At 37.5% G+C, this 14,853-nt stretch overlaps 1 protein-coding gene across 1 annotated transcript in view; it reads right to left on the bottom strand.

The window, feature by feature from the left end:
* The window catches only part of cactin (cactin, spliceosome C complex subunit), a 64,992-nt gene extending 50,271 nt beyond the window's left edge, over positions 1-14,721 (bottom strand). The window contains exon 1 of the mRNA XM_083140544.1: positions 14,368-14,721. Within this exon, the coding sequence (XP_082996670.1) occupies positions 14,368-14,447 (80 nt within the window). The 5' untranslated portion in view covers positions 14,448-14,721. The remainder of the gene's footprint in view (positions 1-14,367) is intronic.
* Positions 14,722-14,853: the final 132 nt, after the last annotated feature.

The raw sequence follows: 14,853 nt of genomic DNA, 5'->3' as shown, positions 1-14,853 counted from the left end.
TGTATTTGGTTTGGTTTCATTACATCTAAATGTAATATACTAGATTTATAATTTCCTCCCTTATGTAATGTGTTGTGAATTTTTTTTTTCCTTTTTTATTAAGTAAACCAGAATACTTCAAAAAGGACATTCACGCTATAAAACCAGCATAAGTTCCTTTTGTTTTACTGCGATTTCATCATGCTATGAATCAGTAGCGGCTGCTGCCTATTTGCACACTCGCACATGCATACCCAAATAAATGTGCAACATAATTACTTCTTATTATATTTATTCATTGAAAGCCATTTCTTCAAAACAGCAAATGTTCCCGGGCCACATCATCTTCCATTTACTTCCTCACGTCAGCTTTTTTTACGTCGAATGTCCATGAACACAATTGGAAAGTGCACACAGCTGCACACTGAAGTGGTGCTGTGTTCGACGATAGGTAGAGGAAGCAGAAAGACTCTTATGGCTTCGATCAAGGGATTTCGGACTCGCTTCGCACAAAGAATTGTGACATAGTAGCTACGGACATGCGCTGTTCCCTCTTCCTCATGTAGTATTGCAATGTTTCAACCCCGTGCCGTATGACGAAGTCGAGAACAACCCATGCATCATTGCCAATTGAGGGATTTTTTTTTCAAAAAGGGAAATTTTGAACTCTCTCACCTCACGCAGTTCTGAGCAAAGGGGAGGGCATGGCATGTAGAGACGAGCGTATTAAACCATTCAAGGCCAAATGCGATGAGCGGAATATGTTGATACAGGAGCTGGAAAAATAGTTTTATAAAATGTCAGTGGTTTGAATTAAAAACATTCACAATGTCGTAGGAATTGGTGCATTTAGACGCTCTAACTTGTATTTGGAAGTTCAACAAAAATTTCAAATAATCAGAGTTTAATCGTGTATTTTTGTCACAGAACAGTCAATCCAATTCTTTATTCAGTGCATACGAGAATCTGTAACTTGTACTATTATGTCACTGATTCGAGATACTTTCTGAAAAGGTGCTGGCAAGAACTAGTTGCCTTTGATTAGGGTTTCGAGGATCCTCATGAAAATGACTAAAGTGAGTAAGTACTTTAAAAATGGTAATTAACTTAAGTGTACGATCAAATGTTTATGTGGCATTAAACTTGGGCTTCTAATGGGACATATTTACATTGAAGAAAGATAATATACATTATTAAAACACGGCAATTAGATAAAATACTGGCAATATTATTTTCCCTTACAAACCATAGCAGTTTATCGGTATAGCGTTTGTAGTGATTTTTGTCAGGTCGTTGAACATGTCACGAAAGAGACCAAACAACACATCTTCTCTCGTGATCGATTAAAAAAATCACTAGGGTATTTCGATTTTGTAATAAACCTTATTCTCTTAATTTTCATGAAATATAACTATGGTATCGTCTCATTATCAGGGAAAGGTGCATCATAACTTGGATTGCAAATGCGATTAGCAGAAATGGGTAGGAATAATTGGATGGGAATAACAATACTTCTTCTGGATGTGAGTCCAAGGTGCACACCAATAGATGCAGACCACCAGCCGCCACTGCTATGAATACAATTTTAACATGGCTCGATTTAGATTTACTTCTGTTAACACATACTGTGGAGTTTTAGCAATTTCTTAACATTTTGTTCTATATACGTATGCTTTAGTAGTTAGGTTAGGCAGGCCAGGTTTGGTTCTCTTAGCATTAAAATAAAGTCCCTAAATTCATTCTACTAAGGTTCTGATTTACTGCTACATTAATTCCCACTAGTCTACGATACCTACAGTTGCTTGCCAATCGAAAATGCATTGTCCATGGGAAGCGTGCATGCTTGCATAAGGTAATTTTTAAGTATTTTTTTAAACATAAATAACTTTTTTTTTCGAAATCCAAACAGTGCTCGGCTGCGTCGTGAAATCCTCCACCCTCGATTCCTAGCACATTTCAATTATTTTGTTCAAAATGAAGTTTCTTCTAAGATAGGGTGTTTTTAACTAGCGCGAAAGGAAATTTTTAGAGATCTACGTGCTACGAAACTTACATTCTTGTAATATTAAAATTCCTTGCCTACGTAATGTCATTACAGTTTTTCAGGGCTTCCATAATGGATTCATGTCACAGGCGCACGTCTACACATTTTCTTTTTCTTCTTATGAATGACTTGTGGATTGGGATAATTTGCGATATGTTGTGATTGATTGATTTGCTGTTTTAAGTCCACTTTATGCACAGTAAGGCTAATCGGGACTGAACCTACAGTTTTTAAAGTGAAATCTGAACCACTATGTGCCTCCACCAGGTATCGAACCTGGGACCCCTTGATTACAAGGCAACGACGCTACCACTGCGCCATCGGGGAGGCACATGATATGTTGTGTGTATGATGTATTTGCGGGTTGGAGATTTTACAGATTAAATAGTCTTGTGCAGGTTCTAACATGCTTTTAAAGGGACTCTATAGAAAAAGGTGGGTAGCCGGAGCGTAGTGGAGAGGAAATGCAGTAGGTCAATTACCCCAGGGGCAGAGCCTGGAATCGGGGGCAATTTTTATGAAAATTTTAGTTTAGCCCTTAAAAAGCTACTTCTTATATATCCAGCCTCCATCGGTATGGGTGTTACGAAACTGGCATGCCGCAAGTAGACTTTTACCTTGCAACTTTAAACGGCTGATTATTCGTAAATATTTGTTTCCGCGCTCCAGAATTTTGTTTTTCACAATTTGCAACACACAATCTTCCTAAAAAAAAAAAATCCCTAGCGAGGGTGGAGGATTTCACGATGGACCCCAGTGCTCATTACTTTAAGGAAGGTTTAAATTTTGTGTGACAATGATTGCCAAAATTCTACGATAATTAGTCTACCTGCTAGAATAATTTGAAAAAAATCATAAAACAATCGGAACCATTACCAGAATAAGTTTGACAAATAACATAGGGCCGCAAATTAAATTCAATTTAATGTTGTTTTTTGTTTAATAGGTGAACTTTATTATTTGTGCCATGCTGATCACGAATATGAAATTCGTTTTTCTCTATCACGCAAGGTTTCTTACAAATCAAATTTCAAAATTAGGGCTTTGTCCAATATTGCATACTGTTTTATTATAATTTTTCTTTTCTTCAATCAGAATAAGTAGCTTATCACACTAAACATATCAACATGTTTATTTTAAAATGAATATAGACAGACACAAAGGACCCATATAATATAGAAAACGACATATAGCAGTATATAATATTCACACAAGAAAATCATTACACAATACATATTTTTCAGTTCTGTTTAGCATGCTTTCTTCTGTAAGCTTTCCTAACTTTCTTGTGATTTTCTTCTGGCGTTTCTCTGTACAATGCCCAACAGTAGCAGCCATCATGCTATGCTAACACTCCAATGTCCCTGATACCTTTTCTCCATATCCCTCATGTCCTAATGGAACCGTTCGCCTTGTTCTTCACTTAATTCACAGAGATTTTGTGGAAAGTTATCAAGGTGTGAATGCAAAAAATGTAATTTGAGATTCATGTTACAACCCAGCTCTTGAAATTTAAGTAATATATTCTCAACAACTTCTCTGTAATCAGAACTTTTGTGGTTCCCCAAGAAGTTCAACACTACACTTTTAGCTACAGTCATTGTTTCCTCGAAGTCTTTATCATTCATTAATTTCCTAATGTCTGGTCCAACAAAAACACCTTCTTTCACTTTGCCGTACGACAGGGATGGAAATTTGTTGCATATGAACTGGAAACATTGTCCTTCCTTGTTAAGTGCCTTCACAAATTGTTTAATCAGCCCTAATTTGATATGAAGAGGAGGAAGTACAACTTTCTCAGGACTGACTAAATGTTGTTGTACGATGTTCTTTGAACCCGGGTTCAACGTTTTCCGTATTGGCCATTCTTTTCTTTCCCAGTGGTAATATCGTGCCCTACTATCCCACTCACAGATGTAACATGGCATTTTCGTATATCCACATTGTAGTCCAAGTAAAATGCTCAAAACTTTAAGATCACCACACACCAACCAACCATGGTCCTCATATTTAATTTTATTAAGAACAAGTTGCATATTGCTGTAGGTTTCTTTTAGTGACACAGAATGAGCAATAGGGACTGAGCGGAACTTATTTCCATTATGTAACAGAACAAATTTTAAACTTGCTTTATTCGAGTCGATGAATAGCCTCCAATCAGTTCAAAGACAAGGAAAATTTAACTTAGTCAGCAAACCGGACACATCACAACAAAACACGAGAGAATCTTGTTTCGAGAAATAAGGTACAAACTCTTTTTCTTGGTGTCTGTACCAGGAAAATGTTCCACAAGCCAGCAAGTTCTTTTCGTTAAGTCTGGAACCAAGAAGCTCAGCTGATTCTTTAGATAAATTTAGGTCTCTAACTAAATCATTGAGTTCGCTTTGAGTGAACGGTATAGGGTCACGAGATCCGTGAGGGGGGTCATAAATGTCATCTTCCATTTCACTTCCTTCCACTGAATCACTTAGTGAACCAGGATCACTTACACACTCAAGACTTGGTGGAGTTGTCGGTACAGGCAAGTCTGGACCGTGCAACACAGGTCTCATTGCAGAGGGAATATACTATCCTCTTCTTGTTTCTAATATTTCGACCTTCAATTTCACAGGAACAGAAGTAACAATCATTGCTGTGATCCTGAGGCTCCCTCCACACCATGGGTATTGCAAATGGCATAGATGACTGCTTTCCCGTGCTCCAGTTTCGTAAAGATTCCACACATGATCTACATACCTTGTGTGGGGCCCACGATTTATCTTGATCTCCTAGTTTTATTTTAAAGTATGCGTAATATGCTCTTCTTACAAAATCTGTAATTTCCTGTCCCTGTACCTGGGGAACAAATTCACCGCAGATGTAGCAAAACACATGTGGGCTATTCAGACAACTACGAGATGCCATGGCCACACCACAGTAATGTACCACACTGAACAACCAAATGTTAATGTAGGAGATCAACGTATCTTACATACCATGGAAGCAAATTAGGACTTTTGACAGTTACATATAAAATTAATTTCAAATGATATATCAATGTTCTACATAGTATTATTTTCAGCATTTAGGCAAGAAACATATTAATTAATTTAAATAAAACAAAACTTCTCTGTATTTAAAGCTTATTCATCTTTATTACTTGTTGAATATTTTTGAAACGTACCAGTGACATCTAGCGACAATCACTTCAATTGCACTGAAACGTGCATACCACAACTCACATATGAGTCATTCCATGCCAAATCAACACAAGATATGGGCAATTTCCAACCTGACCATCTCAGATTTTCATGAAATTTGGGGAGTTGAAACTATGAATGGAACTTAGTAACTATGAAAATTTTTAGTTTCGTTTGTATTGTAATTGTTAAATTATTCAAGGTCAAAATTGCCCTTTTTGAGCCCGCTTAGCTATACTAAATGTGCTGTAACTCCACCACTATTTCGCCTAGGAAGCTCAAATAAAGCTTATTGTTCAGGAAATTGAACAAGCTTTCCAGTGATATATAACAAGCCTACCTTTTGATAAAAATATAATTTTGTCACTTGACCTTGACCTTTGACCTTGAATATCTCAAAACATGTCATCACCAAAAATCGTGAAAAAAATATATTTGGTCCCTCATGCCATACAAAAAATCATATCAAAAAATCATTCTGGGACTGCAATGGGATCAGAAGATACAAAATAATATGTGTAACTATGTGACTGATAAAAGCCTCATTACATGAACTATGACGAGTCAAAAAGTCCTTTAATACCCCCTACAATATATAAAGGAGTTATCCTGGTCCTCAAAGAAATTGGTTAGGCACAGGGAAATCTCTAGCTGTGTGTGTCAAGCGCAGGTTCGGCATATTGTTGACCACCATATAGAATTCAACGCAAAAATTTAAAAGGAAAGGGGGTGATGATCAGGCTAGAATTTCACGAGAAATGAAGCAGCAAAGGTTTTTCCAACTTATTTTTAGAAATCAAAACGTTATACGCATATCTTTCACTTACGATATATGCACATTATAGTGTTGTCAATATTCCTGTGAGCACACTCGTTGACGTTTCTCACACTCACATAGAACATTTGGCAATGTAGCAGGTGCAACATCATCGCAAGCAGCAACTATGCCTTCTCTCAGATGGTCAATGTCAGGGACTTTTAGTGCATGCACCATTCTCTCAAATGTTTCTGAAGGTAAAAGTCCTCCTAAGATGTTAGATCTGGGGAATATGCAGGCCTTTTAATAGATCCCTGTCTGCCCATCAATCTACCTAAAAATTTACCATGAAAAAATTGCCAAACTGTTACACACTGTCCTGTTTCAAAACTCTGGAAAAGTGCCATATCCCGTAAGCAAGGATGAAAAACCTGTTCACTTAACAAATCCAAGAAGCCCTCACCATTTAAGGTTCCGTTGTTGAATATGGACCAACCATTCCCATTATCCATACACTATACCACATCATTAGCTTACCAGCAGCAACAACCATTCGACTGGGATCTGTCTACTGTAAATTATCAAATCACAGGTATTGCATATTTTAACTTTACCCTGAACATAAAAATTAGCCTCGTCACTGAAGAATTTTCCATTCCAAAGAAAATGTCACGTAAGTGTTTGAGATACTTTTTCCAATATTCTTCACTATTCAACTATTTGGTGAATGTCGCTGATTAAAATCATATGCAATGGTGCATATACTTCTTTCTCTCCCGAGATGTCAGCGTGATCTTGATGAGTTCCTAACACGTTAGGAGCATTCCAATGATTTGTTTTTAACACCTCGAAAAGGAGAAAATGGTTACAAGCATGCAGTAATAACTTTTTGCTGGCTAAAGATAAGTTGGATAAACCTTCGCTGCTTCATTTCTCGTGAAATTCTAGCCTGGTTTGATATATCACATCACCCTCTTTCCTTATAAATTTGTGCGTTGAATTCAATATGGCGGTCAACAATATGTCGGACCTGCGCTTGACACACACAGCTAGAGATTTCCCTGTGCCTAACCAATTTCTTTGAGGAACAGGATAACTCCTTTATATATTGTAGGGGGTATTAAAGGACTTTTTGACTCGTCATAGTTCATGTAATGAGGCTTTTATCAGTCACATAGTTACACATATTATTTTGTATCTTCTGATCCCATTGCAGTCCCAGAATGATTTTTTGATATGTTTTATAGTATGGCATGAGGGACCAAATATATTTTTTTCACGATTTTTGGTGATGACATGTTTTGAGATATTCAAGGTCAAGGCCACGTGACAAAATTATATTTTTATCGAAAGGTGGGCTTGTTATACATCACTGGAAAGCTTGTTCAATTCCCTGTGCAATAAGCTTGATTTGAGCTTCCTAAGCGAAATACTGGCGGTGTTACAGCACATTTAGTATAGCTGAGCGGGCTCAAAAAGGGCAATTTTGACCTTGAATAATTTAACAATTACAAGACAAACGAAACTAAAAATTTTCATAGTTACTAAATTCCATTCATAGTTTCAACTCCCCAAATTTCATGAGAATCGGAGATGGTCAGGTTGGGGGCTGTGTTGATTTCGCATGGAATGACTCATATATAAATCGTGAATTGTAAAAAATTCTTGCGTGATGTGAGAAAACTAATGCCAGTTTCAGCATCAGCAAGTTCAAATACATGTAAAACACCCAAAACTATAAAAACAACAGAACCCATGCGGCCCTGTGTAATGAGTAAAAGCGATAATGTTCTATTGATCAAAATAGTGATCCGCGCGATCAATGACGGGAGTTTTTTCCATGCAACCATGTAGTCTTTACAATATATTCCAGGTGTTGTAGTTAAATTTTAGAATATTTGAGGCGATAGTAGGAGGGTTGCTATTTATGTATCCAGAATAACAAACAAAAAAAATATATATAATTGAACATGGTTTTATTGTTTTTCAAAATATTCTCAATGATGATCAATCCACTTTTGCATACATTTGAACCAATTCTCATAGCACTTTGTCCATTCCGATTGAGGTATCTGGAAAACATGCATTTTGAACGCATCAATCGCTTCTTCTGGCATCAAAAATTGTTGACCACGTAGCTTATTCTTCACGTACAGGAACAAAATCAGGTGCTAATCAGGGCTATACGGCGGATGACCCATCAATTCAATGTTTTCACCGGTCAAATACTGAGTTGTTTGGACTGATGTGCGAGAACTTGCATTGTCATGGTGAAGAATGATCCTGCATCGCTGGTTGTTTTTTCTGATTTCCCCAGACTTCTGGCAAATAATGGTTGTGTACCATTCAGAATTGACGGTTCTACGATTCTCTAGTGGCACTGTAACCACATGTCCATTTTCCCCAAAAAAACAGGTAACCATTTGCTTCGAAGTGCTTCTTGCACGAACAACAATTGTTGGGTTTGGCTCATCTTGGAACACCCACACTGTCGACTGCTGTTTGCTTTCAGGCTCATATGCATAGATCCAAGATTCACCACCTGTGTAGATGTTATACACACCTTTTGTGAGTATTTGTGTGCACCAATCGACACAAGCCTTTTTTTGAGCGATTGTCAAATTATGTGGGATCCAACCTGAACAAATCTTCTTCACGGCTAAATGTTCATGCAATATCTTATGTATGCTAGTCATACTAATGCCCAGGGATGCCTCAATCTCACGATATGTCACATGACAATCTTGCATTATCAGTTCTCGCACAGCATCAATGTTTTCTGGCAACACAACCGATTTTGGACGGCCTTCTTTAGATTCGTCCGTGAGCAAACGACGGCTATGATTGAATTCACTAAACCAGTGATATACAGTGCTTTTAGATGGTACTTCATCGCCAAAAGTCGAAGTGAGTTGATCGATGCACTGTTGTTGAGATAATCCACGTCGAAAGTCATAGAAAATTATTGCTCGAAAATGTTCTCGAGTTAATTCCATTGTTGGCCTCCGATGAAATTTTCAAGTCCCTATAACAAATAAAAATAGCATCCTTAAGCACAATGTTCTGGGTACAAATAGCATAGAAATGTCCAACTTTACGATGGATATATTAGATGTTACCTAGCAACATTAGCGTTGCCAGTTCCGGATACATAAATAGCAACCCTCGTACAATAAGGTACAGCTAGAATCTACTTGCCGTCCTTTTTGTCCTTTCGGTGGTAAGCGATGGGGGTTAACACTGCAGGCTCGTGTTTGTGTCTGCGTAGTGAATGCATGTGCTTCGCTCGTTTGCGTTTGGGGTGGTGATTTGGTTTTTTGTGTTTGTTGTGCGTGTGTACGCAGAATGGCGTACATCTGGTTGGATGGCTTCTGGAACGGGAAGCGCTTGGCAATTACCTTCGTGACCAGAGACAAGTGTTTGACATGCTGTGAGGAAAACGGATTGTTGAAGAAGGACAAGATTTGCAGGATATATAGGTGCGAGATGATTCTGGAAGTAAATTATGGAGCTGTAGGAAGTTTTCGATGTCAAAAATTACGGCAAACTTATACATAGTGTAAAATACGTTTATCCTCTGTAACAATTCAGTGCATCGTTGAAAACACTTATTGTTCACTTGTTTCCAGACTGCGGTATTTTTTTGGTAAGTACTTTTTTTTTTTTCCTTCTTTCAGTTTCTGTTCACGATATCTCCAAAACGTTAGCCCCAAAAACCATGAACGGGTAGCCCGATGAACCATTCACGATAGTCACACCAACAATTCACGGGGACGAGGTATGCCTACAAGGTAAGGTTATGCCTGTTAGGTTAGGTTCCATTAGCACTCTATTCATCGAAATATTCCCTCCATACGTTCAATTCCGCATATCCGGACAACAACGGTTTTTCTCGATTTCCTCCTACACGTTGTTTTTCCTCGCATCAGGACTGGTGTTTTTGGTAAAGTTTTCATCTCTGAGAAACGTATTTCTTCAAATTTACAGGAGAAAGTACTTACCGAACTGACTTTCCGTAGACTTTTCAAAGGTGGTGGAAGTGTTTTTCCCCATCGTTTAATTTATTTGGCCGGTAAATCATGTATTTTTCAAGCTTAATGTCTACTACGTGAACCAAATCTTGCGTGCGTTTGATGATGTAACGTCCGCACAGTGTTTCTAACCACGTGGTTTTGTAACTGTGTAAATGTAGCAGAATTATCTTGAATTTTTCTGTGTTGAATAACAATTTTAACTATGTTTGCCTAACCTCACCTTGCCATGAATGGCTCGTGGGGCTATTTATGAATGGTGTGTGGGGCTATAAGTGCATGTTTCGTGGGGTTTTCGAACCTTGAAAAAAAATTACAAAATCAGTAACACGAAATTAAGTATTTTTTGATGAAGAAGGTTGCAAGACTGCATAACCACTGATCATCGACAACGCGTCAAGATTTCTCCGCCATATTGCATGTAAAGCAAGCGAAAACAAACAAACAAGAATTACTCGATATGTCGAAAATTGAGATTATTTGCGTGAAAAAAGCCAAATCCCACCTTCATGAATCCTCAGCAGTGCAGAATATGTAAGTACCAATGTGAAAAATAAGAAAATAAACGAATTTGAGACATTTCTCGGAGATTAAAACGGTAATATGTTTTTTCATTCCTTATACAATAAGCTTTCCAACATGTATTCCTTAGGAAAAGCATTGGAGCGATTTTACAATACCGGAACATTCTCCAATTTCGTTCATATTTTGCATACTTAATGATTTTGGGCTCCTAATCACGAATCTGCAGTTAATATTTGGGGGTCACGTGTAGAAATTCGAAAAAAAGTGGGTCCGTGATCGAAACCAAAAATGCACGATTGCTCATTATTTACCAGAAGATTTGTGTTTCCCATACCTAAGAAACGAAATTACAACCCCAAATTTTAACTGTTTGCCTAACCTAAGCTATTATTTTCCTGTAGTTTACGGTTATTACAAGCATAAGAAAACAGTTTTTCGTTGTGACGTTTCAGGAGAACACACGCTCCCTTCATCAGACATTTATTTTCATTTGGACTAAAGATACAGTTATAACAATGGTTAGCAATTTTTTAAACAAAAAGAATCCGTTATTTAAGATGGCACCAACACGATTTGATCTTTAGTCTAAATTAAAATAAATGTCTGATGAAGGGAGCGTGTGTTCTCCTGAAACGTCACAACGAAAAACCATTTTCTTATGCTTGTAATAACTGTAAACTACAGGAAAATAATTCTACAATGCAAGCGTACGTACAAGAAAAACTATAACCTAAGCTAACCTTACCGTGAATGGTTTTTGGGGCTATGAGTGAATGGTGTGTGCGGCCTGTGGTCGCAACCGACAATGCACGATTGCTCATTATTTACCGGAAGATTTCAACAAACATGGTTTCCATTCTCTTATACGAAGAACGATTGCGGTAATTGAAAATTTATTATACATCTTCTGCACGTCAAATAACAATCAACACGTCACACCCACATGTTAACCTAAGATACTTCATCGGGACTTCTATTTTGTGAGTATAAGAAGTAGGATAGAAATTACCAGGCACGTCGCGTGATAATGTTCGCATGAGCACGTGAACACTCATATTAAATGCACACACACACACACACACACACACATATATTTATTCGAAAAAATACTTTTTTGATGTTCGAATATATACACACAATTTCCTCGGAGTTGACGTCTTTCATGTCTGGTAACTTTTTTTAGATAGTTGGTAACACTGACTTCAATGGTGTTCCACGGATTACGTTGAACACAATTGCTCTGCATGTTCCATCAACCTGACAGCTAAGGGGCTGTTGGCCACCACCATACCGCAAAAATGTTCACTGGGCTGTGCGAACATATGGTGGGCTGATTCAAGCAGCAATATTTCTTGCATTCGGCATCTGAGTCCAGCATATACAAGGCATGTTTAGGGGGACTTGAGATGGTCTGCGCTACATAGTTGCAAACTTTAGTGATAAATCGCTAAACCTGGTGGATTTTAAATTCCAGTAGGCGCTAAAGTTCACGGAATAGTGACGAGTGACTTTTCTTTAGAAACTAGTCTGCAGAAGTCACATATCTTTCAAGGTTTATGTGATTTGCGCATGTGCGTCCAAGGGCCATTCAGACTATGGAACTTTTTTTTAGTAATTGACGTTTTTAATGCAAAAAAAAAAAAAAAAGAACTCTCACCAACTTAATTGCAAAGGAAAGTGCAGACTATATTTACATCAATTGAACGTGCATTTTTCTGGTAACTATACTCAGAGAATAGTATGGAGTCCTAGGCCTAAATAGCTGTTACCGAAAACAGTTATCAATTGATGTTAGTAAATATTTTTACTATTCTCTACGTTATCAGAATATGCTTATTGTGAAGAACAAAATATAACTTTCAGAATACTTGAGATGCATTTTTGCTACACATAATATTTTCTTAATAATAATATGCATAAAATTATCTAATTTGAAATTAAGTGATTTTTTAATTTACATATAAACGCACAAACAGTGAAATTTAATTTATTGGTTGGAATAAGCCTGATGTAAGCTGTTCTTTACAGCACTTTTTAAAAATATATTTTGCATTTTTCACCTGTAAATTTGATTCAGCAACTTTAGCGCATGTTGAAGATCTAGCAACTTCTGTGTTTCAATTGTTGGCAACACTGTTGCTGTAGGAACAATTGCAAGGGGACACGTTCTTTTTGGAAAGGTCAAGTTCCGTTCGTTTTGCAGGGCAATAAAAAAACCTATGCTCTTTGGCGGCAACCAGCAAAACGCGGTTAGAGTGGTGTCAACTGTTGAGAGCGTGATATCTATTGGCAAGGGGTTGGGTGAATTCATGTGCATTGGCTTTCAGACGTGTGTGTGTGTAGTGTTGGGTTATGTACACTATGAATACAGTTAGGAGTTTGAAAGAAACTTCATTTTCGCGAATGAGCAAAGCAGAACGAACGAAAGTATAAAAAGAATGGGCCCTCACCAGCCGGACCTCCGCATTGTACAAGAGGTAAGTACTCCCAAACTTCAATCATAAGCATCCCAACCGAGTTAGGTAACAGTTTCATAGATCAGAGACACATTAAAATCGGATATTTTGTGTTTCGCATGGTTCGTACTTACCAATTGTGTATTGTGGAACATAGTTCAAGGTGCCATTATGCTTTTTACATGAAAACAAACACAATTTTTCACATTCTGAGTGCTTTTTTTTATTCCTTTCTTCGCTTCCGGAACACACAATATGGCGGGCACATCTTGACTTACGTTTTGGGTATGCAGTGTTTCAACCTTCTTCACCGAAAAATACCTACTATCGTGTTAGTCACCGGTAGAAATTATACATTATGCAAGGGTAGCTGACGTATAGCCTGGGTAGCTGACAGATAGCCCCACGAACCATTCACGGATAGCACCACGAACCATTCACAGATAGCCGCACGAACCATTTCCGATAAGGTTAGGTTAGGTTTGGTTACGTTAGGCAAGCATAGTAAAAAAAGGGGGGGTTGAAACACTGACAGGGGCTTACGTCATCAAACGTACGCAGCATCCGGTTGTTGTAGGGCAAGCAAATGAAAGCAATGGCAATTCTGCGTCGGTGAGATATTTCTCTTGAAAAATTCATGATTTCCTGGTCAAATATATTCCACGATGAAAGAAAATACCTCGACGAACGTTGTAAACCTTGGAGAAACTCATTTCCGTAAGTAATTTATTCTGTAAAATTGAAGAAATGTGTCTCCGATGTATGAAACTGTTACCCCGAGTTATTGTGGGTGGGGCGAGGGCATTCTGTATAATAACCAAATATCTTGCATACACAAAATATTTTTTTCTGGACTGGACGCGTCCTCTCCTCTGTCCCACTAACGATGCACATGCTTTCAATGCTGAATGAATGTCGTTGGTTAACATATGGTCGGTGTAATAGAAAGTAGATTGCGAAGTATGGTAGTTTTGCATTGTACATACCTGAGATTGCATGTTATACTAATTAGTTTGCACTAACCATTACTAATTGTAAATTGCGTAATTAAAAGGGTGTTAATTAAATACAAAAATCTTGTGTTACTTCAAATATAGCGTGATTTATGTGGGAAATAGTTGAAAATATGTTGAACTGTTATTCTTACATTTTCAATTGAATATGAAGTTCCAAGGGAGAGGAGTAAACCTACATTCAGTATAAAAAATTTATTGTGAAAACCCGTATGTGAACAGCACGCGACGCCACTGGAAATTACAGCTGGGTCCGGTATTGTAAAATCTTACCAAAGCATCTAATATAGACTCTTACCTAAGGTACACAATATTACAATTACGATGTATTACGCAATACGAACATTGGTATCCAGGTGTTAAAATTATCTGCTTATGTTTACCTTCTTGAACCATGTTTCCTTTCCTCTTTGCTGTTGGAACTACTTGATCGGTAATGGTGAACTATGTCTTCTTTTGGCATTTTAGGGTTTAGTTACAGAACATATCATTGTACAATTATCGCTGCTATTATCCACAAAGAAAGAAAAAAAATAACAAAATTCAATTCAGAATTCTCAAACACTTGCTTTGTACAACCTTACTGACTTATTTTGTTCAGAAATCTGACGGTGAACATCCCTATATTATAATTACAAACAAACAACTGAAACGCAAAGTTGTAAAACTATTGTATTTAAAAGTATTTTGGTCGCATCTACAGATGTAATACCACAGTTCATAGAATACTGCCTGGTCCATTTTGGCACAGATTGTCGCCAACCTCCATCGAAGTGAAATCTTAACTAATTGTCCCTTATCGTATAGCACAGGAGGAAAGAAATCAGGTCACTGAAAAATATGAAAATTTATTCTTGTATGGAGATTAA

Source organism: Lepisma saccharinum, chromosome 1 (genome assembly GCF_977018435.1).
Source record: "Lepisma saccharinum chromosome 1, izLepSacc3.1, whole genome shotgun sequence".
In the NCBI taxonomy this organism is placed as follows: domain Eukaryota; kingdom Metazoa; phylum Arthropoda; class Insecta; order Zygentoma; family Lepismatidae; genus Lepisma; species Lepisma saccharinum.
This window is presented reverse-complemented; position numbering and strand designations above follow the sequence as displayed.